The 20,246-nt window shown below is 37.0% G+C and overlaps 1 protein-coding gene across 4 annotated transcripts; it reads right to left on the bottom strand.

The window, feature by feature from the left end:
• Positions 1-3,712: 3,712 nt before the first annotated feature.
• LOC128027323 (mothers against decapentaplegic homolog 5) lies at positions 3,713-18,553 on the bottom strand. Of its 4 annotated transcripts, none has more exons than XM_052614856.1 (8): positions 18,391-18,545; positions 18,233-18,316; positions 10,994-11,720; positions 8,903-9,160; positions 7,193-7,303; positions 5,780-6,001; positions 4,567-4,823; positions 3,713-4,440 (listed from the first exon to the last, which is right to left on the bottom strand). In XM_052614856.1, exons 3-8 carry the CDS (start codon positions 11,394-11,396, stop codon positions 4,297-4,299), a joined length of 1,395 nt encoding a protein of 464 aa, XP_052470816.1. In that variant the 5' UTR covers positions 11,397-11,720; positions 18,233-18,316; positions 18,391-18,545; the 3' UTR covers positions 3,713-4,296. The 4 variants fall into 4 exon arrangements, with proteins under 4 accessions (XP_052470816.1, XP_052470820.1, XP_052470817.1 ...); XM_052614860.1 differs by having other exon boundaries at positions 10,994-11,660; XM_052614857.1 differs by lacking the exon at positions 18,233-18,316 and having other exon boundaries at positions 18,391-18,553.
• Between the last annotated feature and the right edge of the window lie 1,693 nt (positions 18,554-20,246).

The raw sequence follows: 20,246 nt of genomic DNA, 5'->3' as shown, positions 1-20,246 counted from the left end.
TCAAAATAAAATATAGTTATTTTATCACACTTTCCGATGTTTAACAAAATACTTACAAAATTACACGCATGCGCAATATCATCAGTTCATCGGTTCTCAATTCGGACGCGTCCGACAGAAACAATTCTCGGTTGAGTGTACTGGTGATCCGAAAACCGAAGCAACCGGTTCTTGACTCGAGAACGAGAATCAGCTCATCGGTTCTCAAATCGGACGCGTCCGACAGAAACGATTCTCGGTTGAGTGTACTGGTGATCCGAAAACCGAAGCAACCGGTTCTTGACTCGAGAACAAGAACTGCTCCAGCAGTGGGCGTGTTTGTTCATTATCTGGCTCGGCTCGGTGTTCATCTTCAGTTCGGTCTTCACAGCATTTCATTCAGTGTACTGTTTGAGTAAATGGATTACCCCGGGATATTGGTTTATTATGACTCAGAGGAAGTGTCAGTCACGTTAAAAAAGTTAACAGCAAGTAATTTGTGGATTTATGCTTATTGGAGACGTGAACCGTTTCAAACGATTCAGTTCGATTTGGTGAACTGGTTCAACCGGTTCACTAAGAAGAACCGGTTAAATTGAACGATTCGTTCACGAATCGGCCACCACTACTCGGTTGATTCAGATCGGGACTTAGCAGGAAGTGTTTGTCAAACAGTTAATTGGTGATAAATGAATATTTGGACTTGAGGCTTTTTTTACCTGTCGATTCAGCACGTACATGGACCCACACACAAAGGTGGACACACTCTAAACGGGTGGGCCAGGTGACCACCCGTCCCGCATAGCGCGTGCGCGCACAGCGTTTGAATTGAGACTGTCACGCATAATCAATGCTTGCTCAAAAAAAGTTGGTTGCTCTGGAGTCACCAACCCGTCGATCGCGGTCGACAAGTCGATCTTGGAAGCATTTTAAGTCGACCGCGAAGATTTTTCAAAATCTGAGAAAAAAAAGGTGTGTGAGCTTCCGGTGCGAATTGGGAGGTGCGAGCCTCCGCTGACTGCGCGCGCACCTCCTGAAACAGATGAGACATTTATACTTGACACAACTGTTTTAGACTGAAAACCAGACCATACAACTGATTTAGACGCGGGTGCCGGTGTTATGAGATGTACTAATATCCGTCTGCTCGGGCATGATTGTTTTAGGCCTGTAATTGATTGATTATTGAGGTAATAGGGATGGCACGGTTCGCTGAAAATAAAAACCGTTCGGTTCACCACACACGGTTCGGCACGCGCTTCAACTTAAATCTGACAAAGCATCTGTAATATCATCTGTAATATGGCTAGCTTGCTATAAATAAAAAACAGGGTTCAGCTAAAAATGTCTGTTGATGCATGATGCGCATTCTGGCTTCCCAGACATTACAAAAACATGAGAAAAAAAAAAACCTGGATAAATCATTCACTCTTGTTCAACGCGAATGCTGTATATGAGCAGTAATTTATTCCGTCAGCACCTGGATGCTGATATCTGTGTTTAAACTAAACTCATTTAAGCTTTGTCACTTTAAACATTTAAGAGCCAGAGGCAGCGAGTTCGCGCGCGCAGTGAGAAGATTTGTACATGCGCTCATCCGAAGCGCGCAAACCTGCGCCTCGGCACGCGCGCAAATATAAGATCTATATTGAGCAACTAAAATTCATTTAAATCCTATAATTATATATTATAATTTATTTAAAGTGAATAAATTGTAATGAAAAATAAACAAAATGAAATAGCTAAAGTTCAAAATTATCGTATTTGGAAGAAAATTATTACATTTAACAATTAACTAGCTACATTTTCACACGACCTGCAAATTAACACTAGGAGTATGGTTGGACGGAAGCAGTGTGACAAAAATACTATCCCATAATTTTGCACAGTAATCTGACAATAAATGTGGCACACCCAGATTTTCATATGCACACCCAGAGTCTCTTTTCTGGCTACACTACTGGTCAGTATAGTCAGTAGGTTAGTTGTGTATAGGTTTATACTGTTTTACTTCATTGTTGTATGTCTGCATTTATGTAGGACCGTGGTCCTGTGAGGTACGATATTTCGTTCGACTGTATGTCCACACATATAGAGGAATGACAACAAAGTGCAACTTGAACTTGAAAATGTAAAATTTAGCAAGGACAAAACAAATTACTTTTAATTTAATTTTTTTTTTTTATTTCTTATATTTATCTGTTACATTCAAATAATCATACATCATACATATCAAACAATATTTAAATCAAATGGTGATTTGGCTAATAAAAGGAGCAAAAAATGACTCTGACTGTTATTTCAGCTATGTTGAGCATGCTGTTTGTGTGGGGTGATTAAGGGTCAGTTAGGGGGCATGACAGGCCATTAGGTATTATATTCTGCTTCCATTGTGCCAAAAAGATGTCCGCTGTCTTGCCAATTTCAGCCTCTTGAGAGTCTCCAGGAAAATAGCTGTGTGCTATTTTCAACCCCTGACCCCTTTTGTGATCATATTCACATGACCTTCGATCCCTGGCTTTTCCTCATGGCATCATCCTGCATCACCGTCCGGCACTCTGAGAGGGAGTTTGGAGATCTGGGGGTGGTGCTGCTCAACAGGCTGCTTTTATTCAGGTCTTTAAGGTTTCCATGGTGACCCCACATTCCAAAGATCAGCTGGTTTCAAGAGGCCACATGCAGCAAAACACTGAGCTAGATAGAGGGGGAAAACACTTCTATTATACAGGATCATTCCATGCACACACACACACACACACACACACAAATTGTTTGTTAGACTAAAACAAATAGGATTTAATAATTCACTATAAAATGTTTTTAGTGCAATGAAATTCCAACTTTTTAATTCCAAAATTAAAAATTAAGTACCAGTTTTTAAGTTAAAGGAAAATAAGAAAAATAAAATAATCTTTTTTTATTATTTAAGCTAATTGCCAAGGCAACATTTCTCATTTTCACTAAAACATTATATTTAAAATAAACACATTAAAATAATTTCAATAAAAAACATTAAAAATAGAACATAAAAAAGTAAAATGAATGCAAAATATTAAAAACTATAATAGTATCTCAAATGATACAAACAATAACACTAAATACAAAATGAAATGCATCAAAAGCTTACCAGCATAAGATGTCTCTGATATGATATCTAGTAAACAGTGCCATCTAGAAAAGAAAATGTGTCAATGAGCTAACGTGCAATTTTGATTTATCACTTTTTAATACTTTTTAAAACCCCGCGGATATATATATATATATTAGTACAGACCAAAAGTTTGGACAATTCTACAATTTTCATAGTCATGAAAATAAAGAAAACTCTTTGAATGAGAAGGTGTGTCCAAACTTTTGGTCTGTACTGTATATATATATATATATATATATATATATATATATATATATATATATATATATATATATATATACACATACATATATATATATATATATATATATATATATATATGAATAAACTAATATTATCAGTAATCTTTAATAAATGAATACAATTCTGTCCAAAAACAACCCGAATAGGGTATACTAAAAACATCTTGTCCAGTAGAGGGAGCCAAATAACAGACATCACGGTCCAGTTTAGTCTCCACAGCACTGAGTCCAGAAATCTGCATAAAACAAGTACAATCATGCCACAGCATATGATCACATGTACTCTAAAAGAGCACCGGCTTTCATTTATCATCACAAAAACATATCAAATAGGCACAAATTTATCAGAAAAAAGAATTTTATTTAAAAGCAGTAACTTTGACTTGCCTTAAGGCAACAGATGCTAGAAAAAGGGAACATTTGTAATGAGCTTTGATTCGAACAGTAAACAAAGGAAAATATGCCCTGCGAATAACAGGGATTAGAAAACATAGCAATTAAAAAGATTCTCATAGAACTAGGAAATTGCAATGTGAATGCAAGTGAAGTAGAGATACATGAAAGTATGTCAGTTTCATCTAATAGATTACCTACAGTTAAGAGAAAATCAGTCATAGAAGCATCATTTTACAACAATTTTATGCAAAAAACAAACAAACAAACAGGAAGGCAATTGCTAAAGCAGTAGTTAGTTCATTTTGTGTCACTGCCTTGAATTTTCCTCGGCTAGATGTGCTTGTAGCCCCAGTTCATTCTTCTGGTTCTGACTGCAACAGGATCCAGTCACCCTTCTGCAGGTAATGTAAACAGTTCAGCCCTTAAGATCTCATTTTCTTTCAAAAGTAAAGAAACAAAAAAAGAAAAACAACCAAAATAAAAAAGAAAAACTTAAAAAAGATCCTCCCAATCCAGCAGGGCCCATCATTATGAGACTGAAGAGATAGGGTTTAGCGGAGAACCCATTTGTGTTAGGACTTTATCCAGCCATTGGAGCGGACCGTGAAGATGCACTTCTATCCAGCAAGGGGTGCTCGTCACATCCTGTCTGTGATACTCAGCACCCCAGCCCTAAAAGAAATGAATAAAAAATTAAGGTATAAAGTTACACAGGAATAGATCGTCTAAGTTTTTACTCCCTGAGCTGTTAAAGGTGAATAACCATCGGAAACGTTTCACTGGTCGTGATACTCGTACCTTTACAAAGCTCATGCGGATGGTGCACATCTTGGTGAGCTCGTAGACGGCCTCGAATCCGTGGTTGACCGACTGAGCGAGCAGCTGAGCGAATTCTTGGTTGTTGAAGATCTTGAGGCTGCAGCCGCTGGGGATTTTACAGACGGTTGTGGGGTGGAAGCCATGATGGTAGTTACAGTTTCGACTCTGGACAAAAATGCTGGTGTCACTCAGACACTCTGCATACACTTCTCCTCCAACGTAATACAGGTGGACACCTGAGGGACAGGAGATCATCGTAAATGGACTTAAATGGAGAGTATACAGTGCAACAGTGATTCACCATTGTAGCTGAATGCATTTGCTTTGAGATGATTTATTTAATTAATTATCATCACTGTAATATTAACACAATTGTCTTCATTGTTATGTATGAAAAAAAAAATCTTGCTTGTAAAGGGTCATGCACACCAAGGACAGTAACTATGATGATAATTGGATGCGACAATGTAATCATTTTCTTGAGGATTAGGGAAGTCCACACCACAGCTATAAGAATAGAAACAATTTAATTTAAATCACTTTCAAAACTATTTTTATCCAGCTGAAAGCTAAAAACACTCCCAATCAGATCTACCCCAATTTAAATGAGCTGACAACAAAACTACAGCAACATGCTTATAATACACCATTAGACCATTACGGTCAGTTAGTGATAACGCTGTATAGTTATCTCTACTGTTCTCTTATTTGGTGTGAACGGGCCTTAAACAGGTAAAGGCTGTCATTTCAGGTCATGCTGACAAACCTTTGGTACGGTGTTATTTTAAGTATTGTTATGCTATTATAGTTTTAATCCATATTCCAAACTAGCTTTTATTTTTAGGTTTTTAGTTTTCGCTTAAATTTTAGTTGAACTTTTTTTGTAATTTTATGTGCTTTGGTCATTTATTATTATTCTAAACAGTTTTATTTATTTCAATTAGTCATTCTAGTACTTTTTAAACGTCAGGTAGTTGACCAGGCAACATTACTAATGTTTTATGAAGTTTCCCACCTAATATTTATCTTCTTTTTTTTTTTTTCAATCAAGAAAATGTTTTGAATAGTTTTAATTACGGATTACAAGTTTTTCTGAAGGTTAAAGTCACCTCCCACTGGGTTTCCAGGGCTGAGTGAAATAAAGCACAGTCACAATTTACAAGATCTTTGTGGATAACAACTGCATGCATACCTTTGCCAATATGGCGGCGAGTGTTTTCAATAGTGGAGTTGCGATTGACGTTAGAGAGCAGGCCCAGGCAGAAGCGGTTCTTGTTGTTGGATGGGTCAGTGAATCCATCAACTAGTACACTAGTGGAGGAAGCGTGGTAAGCCTCTCCCACACGATTATTCAGCTCATAGTACACAATAGAGCACCAGTGACTGGGCTCCTCATACTCCACTGGCTGCACATCTGAAAGAGGAAAATAAAACAAGACCTTGAGCCCAAGCCATCTATTGTTTCAACTTGCTCAGATACTTCACCACATCAGCTAGATAAACCTTCTGGAGAGATTAGACGGGGATACCGGGCCAAAAGGATTTAAAGATTACAACAGGTAAACGGTGTTAGAAATTCAGGCTCAGTCATGATGACAATGTTTTTAACTACAGAGGTTGTTAGTGTGATTGCTTTATTTAAAAAAAAAAAAAAAAAAGATTTCTCAATGTTGTCTAATCGGACTGTCTGGCTTTACACAATTGCCATGCACAGGTTTCATTTTGGTTTGCCACAAAACAAAGTTGTGTTTCCAAAGTACCAGGTTGCTTAGTCATTTGATTTGCTAAACGCTCCCAAATGTAATGTACAAAGAGTGAACTGTTGTTGGCCATTTTACTACAGTAATTTCTAAGCCTGGGTTAAAATATTGATTTCTTGAATTTAATTGACTCATTTTGATGAACCAATATCGATTCTTTAATCTCAAGACTGATGTTTTAGTTAGTGCTGTTTTCTGCTGATATATGAATAACACTTCACTAAGAATCATTTGTAGCATGCCTGCCATCCACTAGTTGCAATGTCACAGAACATTCTCACACGGTGCAAACTTACAGAATTCAAACAATAAATGTGGTTTAGACACTTCAATATGCCTTGAAAAACCACCAGATAGATGTTAAAACAGTTTGTAAACAACATAATGCAATGTAAATTAACCCGAAAGATGATTTTGCTAAATATAGGCATATTACATATTCAGTTTATTTTTGTCTTAATGTACATGTTTGAATAAATCCACGACGGAAACATGTTATGACGCGTTAAACACCGCTTAAATGTTTAAAACCAATTGCAGTAGAATAAATTTTATCTTAAATAGTCATAATTTTTAATTGTCTTTAAAATACCAATTTAAATTTATGTTAAATTTAACCTCATATGTATTTATAGTTTAAATGAGTGGGGCTCTTGGCAAGAATGGCCAAAATGTTTTCACTTTTATGCATGTAGTCAAAAGTCAAATATTTTCTCTATAAAACAAGCCATAGACAGACAGACAGACATACATCTGTAATGATGATGCTCAGATTTGAGGGAGTTTTTTTTATATATGTTCTGTGACATCACACCTGGACCACTTGGATGTTAATAGTTTCTTACCCCCTCTGGGCATGTTCTGAGGAACCATGCTGCTGCCAGTCTCCATGGACTGAGACCCGTCCTGTCCTATCTGTTCATCTGGAGGCATGTAGGCAGGAGGAGGGGTATCAGCTGGTAAAGAAACACCACAGAGAGATAGCAGTCAGACATTGAGGCCTACTGCAAACAAATGGGCTTCCACTGCAATCCCCTGGAGTCTGAATTCTGATGATTCTTTACAGGAAGCCGCTTCGCATCTCATAAATCCTTTTAGAGTCAGATTTCACAATATTCTTATACCAAACACCCACCTCTGTACAATAACAGAGAGATTCACGATGTGGAAACAACAGCTATTTAAAGAAGACTTTTTGTTGACAGTATCATCAAGGCAAGTTTAAGTATGTGGCATGGCTGTTTATTATTTGGACACTAATTGCTTTAGAAGTATCTGTTTTACCACTAAAGGGCAAAAACAGAACAGCAAAATATATTCAAACGCAATATCTTCCAGAAATGGTTTATGACTAATAAAAGAAAGCAACTCCGGCTCTAAAACAAAAAATCCTTGGAAGATGTTATCTAATGCAAGAAGAATTTTAAAAAGGCTTAATGTTATTACTTTTGAGATAAATTTAGTGAAGCTAAAGAAAAAGAGCGCTGTCAGATTGCTAGTCTGGTGGATCAGCCCTATAAATTTAAATTAATAAATACATTTATGCATTTAGCAGATGCATTTATCTAATACGACTTACAGTGCATTCAGGCTAACATTTTTTACCTAACGTGTTCCCTGGGAATCGAACCCACATCCTTTAGCGCTGCTAACACAATGCTCTACCACTGAGCCACGGGAACATATCAGATTAGTTTCTTATTTTATTTTTTATTATATGAACATACAAGAAACAAATTTTTGTTGCATTTCCTTTGGACTTCACTGTAGAAAAACAAAACATCTGAATGAATTATTTTGAAAGAAGTCTCTCGAACAAATTGTAATTTATTTCTGTGATGGTAATGCTATTTTTTTCTCAGCAACACTTGCTGAAATGATCAAGAAGCATTTCTTATTATTATTTAATAATTACCATCAAACTTTTGTGCTGCTTTATATTTTTCTGGAACAGAAAATTTAAAAAAGGAAATACTTTTATTAATTTAATGCATCCTCAGTAACACAAGTAACACAAACTTTTACAACGTAGTATTTAAATGTTAAGTTACTGATACTATTGATTATCTGACACAAAGGAGCTCATATTGTAAAACATATTGCTCGTTTACAATGTACATGCCACATTCGTTAATGCTTCCATCATTTAAATCATTGAGGCAGATCTGATCCTGCGATCAAGCAATTTCTATGAATAAAACCAGCTTTAGTTCTAACCCACAGTGCTATAAAACATTTGCTGTCCTTCTGCCTGAGTGCACAGAGCCTACGGATGTGGGCATCAGCAAATCACTCGATACAGAATAGAGGAAGTGTGGGCCGGTGCCAAGTGATGGGCACCCAGCAGCAGGGCTTTGGTGGGCTGCTTAGCTGGCATTTCCATTGTTTACTACAGCGATTGCCAGTGCACAACTCACCGTCATATCACAGGTTTATCATTCAGCGTCACATATCCATTTGCCATCGCAGCAGCAAAGAAAAATCAACACATCAGTTTGCCACTGGCAAAAACATCCCAAACGATAGATCAATTTCATGAGTGGTGTTGTGTGTACCTGGCAGCTGGAAGGGGCTGGATGGCCCAGAGCTCGCAGGAGAGTTGGGGTAGGTGCCGCTGCTGGCGGGAGACGGAGGGTAAGGCGAGTTTGGAGAGATGGGGAAGGAGCTTCCTCCGCTGTGCTGCTGGAAGGACTCTGGGAAAGTGGCGTTGAGAGGCATGTGAGGCTCATTGTGACTCAGGTTGCGGAACTGAACCAGCAGACTGTGCTGAGGATTGAACTCGCTGTGTCGTGGCACCAATACTGGAGGAAGCACTGGGAAAAGATAACAGCATTTTAGACATCCTAACAGATCATTCCGATTTAAATATTCATGGCAGGAAAAAGATTCCTGCATCCTTGACATCTGTGTGCCGATTGGCCGGCTTGGGCTCCAAGGCACAACAGATCAGTTTTCCGGCTTCAACAGAAATGCGTTTTCTCTCCTGAGTGACATGTGATATCTGCCCTTGAAAAGCTCAATACAGTGTACATCTCAATCTAAGCAGAAGGCAACAGAGGCTACAGAGATTAGAAGGCCTCCGGGGGCAAAGGATATCTGATAGTCAACACGGTCTTTACCGCTCGATATGCAGAGGAAATAATAGGCCACAGGGGACATATATGTTGACCAATTCACTGTTATTTTGTCTGTTTTTTGTTTGCTTTAGGGCTGTGCGATATGAAAAAAAAAACCCAACTATCGCGATCTCTTTGATCAATTTTGCGATTTCAATTGTGATAAACACAGACATGCTTTACAGTCATAAATGCATTCAGTATGAACTGGAAACATATTTCCAAAAGAAAACCAATTAGAGCTTTATCAAAAAGTTGAAAAAAAATGTCTAGACATATAGCAATAAATAAATAAATTCCGTGTCCATGGATTTGTTTTTCTTTTTTGCCATGCATTGGTCATCAAGCTCATTGTAGCAGTGCCTCAGGTGTTGAAATATATTTGTTATACATTATACAGGTTCACACGTACTCTGTCTGCAGTGCGTATACAATATGTTTATGCAGTGCAGAAGCAGGTGCGAGAGTACGTTATTGTAACAGGCGAAAGCACATTGAAATAATGCGCGAACGTGAATCTCTTCGGCTCGCACGCAGATCTCCTTTGCTAAGTCACAAAACCAGACGCGTGTGCTCAGATAAATGCTGCTCTCGCCCGGAGAGAGTGCGCACACTTAAAATGTATCTGTCATCTAGCTCAAATTGTGTTCTGTGCACTCTCTCTATGCTCATGTGCTAGATATGAATTATTTTAGCACCCTTCTATTTCTAACCTGTTCTGTTCACATCTTTCGCATATTTTAAGACGTGAAGTGTGAACACTCTGATCCGTTAACATGGGCTCAGAAAAAATACCCATCACAGATGGAGTGTGTGAACTTAAGAGTTACGTAGACATATGCCCAGTCTGTTCTGTTCTCATGCTCCATTTAGGCACGCTGCATCGAGCTATAAAGCGATTTAGAAATCGCAAATGCTCAAATCGTGATTTTATGATGATTTTGATTAATCACACAGCCCTAGCTTGCCATCAAAAATAGCTTCTCAGGAAAACACATTGATGACAAGACCGATGAAATCATTTCACAAGGATTTAATGTGTGATTGGACCCCCCAAAAAATATATATGTATGTATGTGTGCGTGTGTATGTGTGACGAGAGGGGCGGGGTCTCAATCACCATTAACAAAGTAGTAAAACAAAAAAAATTGTTTTTTTAAATTTGGTCATTGTTTTTTTTTTTTCTGAATCAGACATTAGCTAACTCGGATGCAATGTGGGCTAATCCCAGCTGTTACGACAATGCAAAAAAGATGTGTCAACATGGAAACACCCTCACTGGATAGGATTTTAGTTTTCTCGTTAAATAAAATACATTTCAAGGTTTTAACTTTTATTTATATAAAATATTTTATCATTTTATTTTATCATTTGTTTTATTTCAAGCAAAAAAAATTTCATGGTTTTAGTTTTAGCTAATAAGAATAACCCTGTAGTGTACTTTTATTACTTTTCCATAAAAAAAAATTTTATATGATTTTTTTATATGTGTTTTTTAAAACTACCATAAACACATCAGTCATGTCTCACCTGGACTTTCAACTCGTTTGTAGTGATACGGGTTGATACACACTTCTTTCTGTTTGGAACCGAACGGATACTCGCACACCTCCAGGGGTTTGAGCTCGTGATGGGACTGCAGGTCAGGCCAGCGCCACACGCGGCAGTAGATGACATGAGGCAGGCCCTTCCTGTGGGACACCTGCAGCCGCCCGTCCAGCGACCGTGGGATGGTCACACATTTACTGGGCTGTCCAGGGCTGCTCAGGGCCTTCTCCAAATCCTCCATGGCACCCTTTTTCTTCTTTAGCTTCTTCACCAGGGCATCCACAGCCTTTTCTGCCCATTTTTCCTCCTCGTCGCCCTGCTTCCAGCCCAGCAACCTCTTCACCGCCGGGCTGGTGAAGGAGAACAGACTGGACATGGAGGTCATAGTGCTGGGCTGCACCAGGAAGCGGGATCTGAAGCGCGCTCAGCCTGCAGTGTGCCAGGAAGATGATTATGTGTGTGTTTGTGTATGTGGGGAGGTAGGGGAGTGGACGAGCTTAGTCTTGTATGTCCAAGGACAGGAAGTCAAGGCAGGACGCAGCTGCTGGTGCTCAGGGCTCAGGAAGGCCTCCAGTGAAGCAGGAAGAGGGGTGGAACTGGGTCACAACCACTCCGAGAATCAGTGTAAAGGGTAACGGAGGAATTAAGACTGAAAACAACGATGAGACGGCTATTAGATACAAGAGATTTACACTTCGAGAAGGGGCACCTGCAAAAAAAAAAAAAAAAAAAAAAAACATCAGTAAAAAATAATAATAATGTGTAGAGGATACAAAATGATGAGCGGCCTTGAAATGTTTTATCTCCTAGACAATATATCTAAAACTAGATTAAAAACATTTTGCTAATTACTTTATAATTTGTATGCATGTAACATGTTCAAGACCTTAGTTTATATGACAAGATACATAGAAAATTAGTATATATAAAAAATTAAAGGGGAAAAAGGTGATTAAAATTGGTTAAAATAACACGGGGTGGGGGGGTATGAAGATTAAATATCAATATATAATTTTGGCAACAGCTTACAAATTGTTATATATATTGGAATATATGCATTTATGTGACAAAGACAAAGCTAGCAAGCAAATTATAGGCTGTAGTAACTAACAGTAAGGACAGTAACTCACGATTGAGTGGGACTGATGCTGATGCATTACTAGGTGTGTTCGATTTGAAGCAGTGCTGCACAGACTGAACGGTATGACATCAACGAGAGCGATCCGAAAGCATAAGGAGCTATCTGCTCTCTGTAACTTTCACAGTACTGTGATGTCCTACAACGATCGGCCTGACATGGACTTTAATACTGAATCTTTGGATAATACAACTAGACTAATAACAAGTGAGCAACCATTTAAAACACTACATCAGTGCAATTTTACAATGTAGACAATTTTAGACACCTTAAAAAACTATACATAAATAAAAAACAGTGTCCAAAGGAAGTGTGCAAAAACATTCCCGCCTATTCAGTTATAAAAACACACTTACGCACACATCTGAGGTCTTGCAGATAACTGTTAGGATGTACCCATCTGCCATGTGTTATGGTGAACTACAACAGACTCATTGTGTTGGATCTGTAAGCAGCAGCCTCCCGCTGCCACACCCAGGGAGCTCCCAGAGCGAGACCAGCGGAGCACAGCTGCTGAACAAGTTGCAAGTGTAACCAGGACAGAAAGGATATAAGACCTCTGAGAGGCACTTCCTGTAGCCACATCCCTTCCCCTTGACCTCTACAGCTGCCAAACATCAGCCCATTGGCTCTTCAGGACAAAATGTTACTATTCAAAGCACTTCCCACTCCCAGACCACTACAGTGTTTGTCCTGTCAAAACCACCCCATGCTTTTTGTAAAATGAGAATGATGGATCGGTAATCATTATTAGTCAAAAGCACAGTTAAGATCATCAGCCAAACAGTAAGTAGGTTGTCTCTTCTCACTTCTCCGTTGATGTCAGTACAACAGAGCTTCCCAGATATTGTTCAGACACTGTTTGTGTACAGGCACATATATACAACGGAAGCAGGAGCAAATCAAACCAGCCCTGACATTAATAGCACAAGCTGTAATTGACATGTCATTGTCTTCCACCAGGAGTACAGATCTAATTTTGTAGTTCATCAGATAAATGAAATGTAATGTTAGGATTTCAACATACACTACCATTCAAAAGTTGTTTTTTTATTATTATAGTAACATTAGTAATGTCTGTGTGTCACTTTTGATTAGGGATGGTTGAAAAATATAATATCTTTTTTTTCAGGAAAATCAAGATTTTAAATCACAATTGTTGGTCAAGTTGTTTTTACTATTTTGCAAGTAGTCTGATCAGAGCCAGGCTTAATTCTCTATTTTAAAACGAAGCCTTACAAGGTAGCAAAATATTAAATAAAAAAAGAATAGCAGACAATTAGGCCAAAGTGGGTGAAGATAAAAATCTTTGTTATTTTGTATTTGTTATTAAAAACAAGAACAATAGACATGCATTACAAATACACGTAATATACAAATAAAACAAACAGCACTTTAATTTTAAGGTACAGTATGTGTATTTAGCAGTAGCTTTCAAGAAACTGAATGAACAAATAAAAGTGGACACATCACTGTAAATATAATAAATTATGTAAATAAAATTATACACTGATTCTTTTTAAAGCAACTATATTAAAGTTCTTCAGGTCAACAGCAGTCAGCGATTTTCCTCTCTGTGTTTTGTTGCATTTACAACCCTGATACTTACATAACAAAAGCAGTCTAATAGTGGTATAAGCTGAAGTCAGTATGTATATTAATTACAATATGGGATAAATATAATGTAATTTAGTGGCAGCAGGTGCTGTCCGCTGCCAGTACATTCAGTTAGACAAAACATTTTGCACAGTTATCAAAGGCGCAAGTACGCGTAGTTGTGGAAAACGATGTGTTCATCAGTAAAAGATGCGACACATCTGATGAGTGTGCGTCACTGGAAACAACATGCAAACTAATTAAAGAGGCAGGGCAGCTCACAGCGCTTAGTCATGTGTTGGACCGTTTTTGGAACTGAAACTTAGAAATTGCTCACGGTTCCAGTTCTTAAAAAAAAACCTGAATAATAAGAACCGGTTTTCGGTTCCCAAACCTAGTAATCATATGGTTTTAATGAACAAAATGGTTAATATAATATAACATAATAATAATGCACAACATAAATAATGTACATTATACATTGGGATTGCGCTATAAAATCGCATGCCATTAGCATGCTCCTTTCATCAGTAGGTTCATAAATCAGGTTCTGTGATTAGTAGTAAATTTCTATCACATGCTTTCAGATGGAGCGCCATTTAATACACAGAGCCGTAGATCACTGACAAGCTACGCAATATACCTTATAAATAATGTTCTTTTTAGCAATGTCATATGACCCCTTAAAAACTGCACAGCATATATTAATTTAAATGAATTGTAGCATTTGTGAATTCCGGTATTTTGCTGGTTACTCAACATAATTATTATTGTTTTTAGAATAAAGTACTTTAACTGAATCAAGAAATTGTGACGGCGCTACAGCACATGAATAAAAGGCAAACTGGCAAAGCACAAAAACACATGCAAGTAAAGTACTTTTGTGATAGCGAATAGGCGCAGTGTCCCATGATCACTGAGTTAACATTTGACGTGAATATATGCCATGTTGTACAGTATTTTGAGAAGGAGGCGCCAGAACTGCAACTGACAGATTGTGTGCTGTTGCGTGATACAACAATATTTCTTCAAAAGCAGATCATGGACACATTTTATTTGTCTACAATCAAAAATAGTCATACTGCACACACCTACTTTGATCAATTTAATGCATCTTTGCTGAATAAAACCAATAATTTCTTTAAAAAAAAAAAAAAAAAAATTGGAAATTGAAATTTTTGATTGGTAGTGTGAATTTGGCTCTGTTGACAGCGTCTGTTGGAAAAATCTGCTAGGCCTTAAATAATAGCAGTAAAACCAACCACATACTAAAGTATGTGGAGTTATACACTAAAATGGTTTAAAATGCAAAAAGCATTCAAATGCATTTCTTTTTTGTCTTAATTTATATTTTATGTGCTATGAAATGTGCACTTTAAAAGAAAAAAAAAAACAGTAAGTGTCAAGTGTCTTTTTGACTGAAGAAGTCACCCCTGATTTCACTGCAAAAGCAAAAAAATATTTACTGTGGAAAAAGTACCTGCATTTCACTGGGGGTGGGTGTCAACTTCATACAGTTTGTCACTTACGTAATTCCTGTTTTTGTTTTTTCTCTATGTATAAAGTCCTGTTCTTGGATCCACACACTTATGCCAAAGTTGCATGGCTATGATAGAAGCTGTAATATTGACAAGCAAGCAAGCATAGAACCAGCATGTTCTGTATGTTTTAAAAGGCTGAGTGACAGGTATTTTATGTGGCAATCAACACGATGCCACCAATATTGTCAATAGAGCATAACTTTTACTGAAACTCATTTCTTTAATCTGCTCTATTCTGATCAATGACGAACACTGTGAATGGTAAAAAGTCAGAGGCTGAATTCCTAAAATCTTCCTACGATTATGTTCAATGAGATGGCAAACACCAAAACACCTTGCATATCAGCAAAAACAACTAATCAGCTTGTAACCAGCACACTCTGCCATAACTGCTGAGGGATTGATGATAGCGAACTTTAACAATAGGAAGTACAGGACTCAGATCAGCAATATTGAAGCTTAATACACAAACACACACTTCCCTGCTCCATATCTCCATCCTGCTTCTACACTCCATTTGCAAAATGAGAAGCACAGAAAGCATTACCCATATTGATTTTTCTAGCGATCACAAAAGCCTCCCACTTAAAGCTTTTACTCTTTCTATGCTCTTATTTCAAGGGGAGTGAGACATTTTGCTTTTAAGTACGGCGTGAGGCTTATATGCCGCAACATGGAAATAGACAGTCATCTGTTTCATCCCAAATAATGAAAATAATGTTAAGACGCTGACCACAACATTATTATCTGAAAATCTTGATGGTGCTTTATAATTAAGATATATATTCAAGAACAGTGCCATTTGCAAAATTACTCATGGAACCAAGTTTCTAAATCATAAGGGAGTCACATTTGACACTAATAGAGCTCCAGACCCAGAAAGAGGTGCTTTTATGCCTTACTGGATCAATTGATTTATTACAAGGACTGTCAGGCAGTCACAATGCCTCTAGTGGGCTTCAACTCATGAATTATTCTTAAAATCTAATTACACACACAATTAGGTTTAATAGCCAGATTGAAAGAGCCATCTAACATTTCAGTGACATTTAAGAGCATGGCAGATGCAAGACAGAAGCATGGCCATACAATTTTATCAGAAAAATATGGCTTTTTTTTTTTAATAAGCCTCGAACAAGATATCTTTTTTTTTTTTTTTTTTTTGCTTGACACCATCCAGTTTCTCCATCCCTGGGCCTTACATCATCGAAACAAATATGGATAGACCCTCTTTATGCTGCACATAAACAACCCCCCCCCCCCCATTGTTCTCCATGCATGAAACGCTACAAAGAAAAAACAAGCTATAAAAAAAAGGTATACATCTGTAACATAACTTTTAATCATTATTATTCAGGATCAGATGATAGATCAAGATTCACAACAGATGTGAACGCTCACATGAACATCTATGTGACAGATGTTAGATGTTGGCAGATATTCAAAGGCTCTCGATGGAAACAAAGCCTGATATTGAAACTTCAAAAACAACCAGTGCACAAGCAAAATATGACTTATTGCCATATTTCAACCAAATAAGAAAAGAATACAGCTCCTACAATTGAAAAAAATATATTTTAACATCTCATCAAGACTTGAAACATCAAAATGTCAGAACAAACTGGTTACAATGTGTGTACAATCAAAACTTTTTTAAATTACAATGATAAATCCACTATGTGAAACATAAGATTCTTCACCATATTAATCAGCTACTGAAACAGTAACATTGTGATGCTGCTCTTTGAGGGCACTTCATCTATGACAACATGTTACAAGCTGACCATATCTAAACCTCTCCTCAGTCAAGGTCAAAAACAAGCCAAATGTCTTTATAATGCATTTCAACAATGGACTGATATTTGTTACAATGTTGTTGTTTTTTATTTGGAATGAAAATGTCATTTAAAGTGCAGCATTTGTCTCTATGCACCAAGGCCAGGGAAAACCTAAGATTGTAAAGCTCGTTATCCATAAAATTAAACAAGTAGGCAAATAAAAACAAGTCACAGGCCACATGAACAATAGTTAACAAGCCCCAAACTCTCTTTACATCCTCACAACATCTTTGTCCAACTGTTTCAAGGATGATCGCAGCTCTGAAATCCTTGTGACTATGGATATTTCCAAACACTGTGGACAGAGCTGACTGTCAACAGCTCATCACATCAACTCAAATTTAAGATGATTACTATCAAACATATAAACCTTAACCCTCAAGTAGACAACACAGTAGTCGCACCATAAGCAACCATCTGTGAATGTGTTTTCAGGGCATTTAAATGAGTGTTACTGAAGACAGATTCACTGAATGTCCGAAACCTAGCGAGCTGCCCATCTATTCAGCATTTTGACCATCACATGCACGTTCAGCAAGTCCTAGGCAAGACAGGACACTTGTTTTTAGCCTTTGTAGAGACTTTAATGACCTCAAATGCTGTTTGAGTGGGCAGCACACTTGGTTCTCCTAGAAAATAATGTGAACAGCCTCTTTCTGCAACTAAACACCAATTATTATTAAAGCACACGGTTGCTTATTTCATCCCCGTGGGATTTTTATTACGTAAACGAGCGGTTGGTGTGAAATCATAAATATTAACTCAATAAACGAGGGGTGAAGCTAAGCTAAGTTAGCCGCAACTTTGTGAGATTGAGTTCAAAACATCGGCATTTTTCTTTTAAAACTCAAAACCACTTTTTACTATTAAACTACCAGTTTTCATAAATCTCGGAAATCACAACGACATATTTCTGGATACATTCTTGTCACATTTTTTTCTTTATTGTGTGAAAACTTACTGCTAGCCGAGTTGTTACAGAGCCAGTTAGCCATTTAGATTTGTAGTTTGCGGTTTAATTAAAAATAACTGTCTGGAATGTGTTTTAAATATTTTCAATACTGCTCAAATCAAATGTAATTATATCTCGTTCACGTGTTTTCCTCACCTCATTCGCACAAAAAGGAAAGAAAAAACAGCAAGGAAACTTTTCAATCACTTCTCAACACCCCCCTGCGGAAAACCACCATCCCTGTCGGAATAAAGTTGATAAGTGACCGTTGAACCGTCTTTATCGGCTAGATGTATTATCATTAGATTACATACCTTTTATGAAGTGGTGTAGCGTCTGTCGACCTTTGCTCTGTTTTACAGACACCGACATGAAGGAGTTTTTTTTTATTTTTTCCCTGCCTCTCTTTCCCTCGTCTCTCACAGTCCTGGCGTCAAACAGACTGGAGGCGAATCACATTAGTGCATATCCATCCGCCCTGTTGACAGCCTACTCTTTTTCTTCCTCTAGCAGCATATAGTGCCTGCAGATGCAATTGAGATCATCAAAAGATCTCCGTGATAAATAGAGTATAGTATTATATTATGTTAGTATTATGGATTCTCTATAGTGGTTGTCAGATGGACAACATTAAAAGGCATTTACTAATAGTCAAATACTTTCACTTCCACTTTAATAAGATCAGAGGGCCCTATATGAAGGTTAATGCAACTGTAAGTGAATCAATTACCTCTATATATATTATTATATTAAAATTTTACTATTTTTCTATTTAGTTATTTACATTTATGGATGTTTTGCCACTCTCAAATCATTATTACATCTAAAAAACAAATAACAACAACAACAATAATAATAATAATAATAATAATAATCATCCAAAATGCCCAACTTTGCAATGCGTATGCAGCAGAATGAAAATAGACAATGCAGTTGATTCAATCTGCTGTAACGATGTATTAAATGTATCCCTCGTTTTAATGGCAATTTGTAAAACCAATACTACTATTTGTATGAATACAATTTAGCCAACGGTTAATTAAAACGGACTTTTAAAAACGTTTTACATAACATTAGGCGGTATGCTTTTTTTATATACTGTAGGCCTATCTATTTATGTCAATATTATCTTGGAATCAAACTGTCTGATTTGTGTACTTGACACAACGAGCGACTATCTAACATACTTAGAACTAGTCTAGATATAAAGGCGGAAGGATACAGTTGGTTGTCTTGTTATACACGCGCTGTCCTGAAGTTGTGCTACGGTCATGTGACGTCACGAAAGTTGGCTCCACTCTGTCTGGCTTTTAAAACTTCAGCAGTGCAACAGCCAATAGAGAGTGAGTTACGCGGTGCTTGCTTACTCGCCCATAAACAAGAGGTCTTATTCAAATTAATTAGTTCGCTCATCTGTATTATTGTGCGAATAGAGACTATCTATCTATCTATCTATCTATCTATCTATCTATCTATCTATCTATCTATCTATCTATCTATCTATCTATCTATCTGTCTATCTGTCTGTCTGTCTGTCTGTCTGTCTGTCTATCTATCTTCTAGTGGATGCATGGGTTTATACAATCAATATATAATCATTGCATACATTTAATTTTCATTATGTTTAATCGTTGTTATTGTAACACTTGGAGAAAGTAAATAATATGGAGATTTTTAACAATAAGTTTCAGACTATATCATGCTTATTTAGTTGCATGACTGTGCAGATTTGAAAACATCTTCATTCAGAGTTTTTATCTTAAGGTTTCTCTCAGGTTTTTCAAGAAGTGAATGAGGCAGAATCTTATGATATTGTCATAAATGAACCAAGGGGGTAAGTGTGTAAACACATATGGGAGGCAGACTCTCAGACTAACCATTACACTTTATCCTTATAGCCCCTCCAGCAGATTATGCTTTTATCTTTTATAATAAATTAACATTCATTCATTCATTCTTTTATTTATTTATGACAATAACTGATAATATAAATGTGATAAATATTTATGTAACACGTTTATATATTTATGTAAGTTAAAAAATATATAAAAACATTTTAAACATTTTTTTGCACATTTTTTTGGTAAATGAAACATCCAGACATGCTTACTTCATCCTGAAGTAATCACCAGGGGTCAGTCTTTCTCTTTAAAAAAATCCCTTTACCTTT

The sequence above is a fragment of the Carassius gibelio genome, chromosome A14 (genome assembly GCF_023724105.1).
Source record: "Carassius gibelio isolate Cgi1373 ecotype wild population from Czech Republic chromosome A14, carGib1.2-hapl.c, whole genome shotgun sequence".
NCBI lineage: Eukaryota > Metazoa > Chordata > Actinopteri > Cypriniformes > Cyprinidae > Carassius > Carassius gibelio.
Note: the sequence above shows the minus strand (reverse complement) of the source record. Positions and strands in the feature narration are given on the sequence as shown.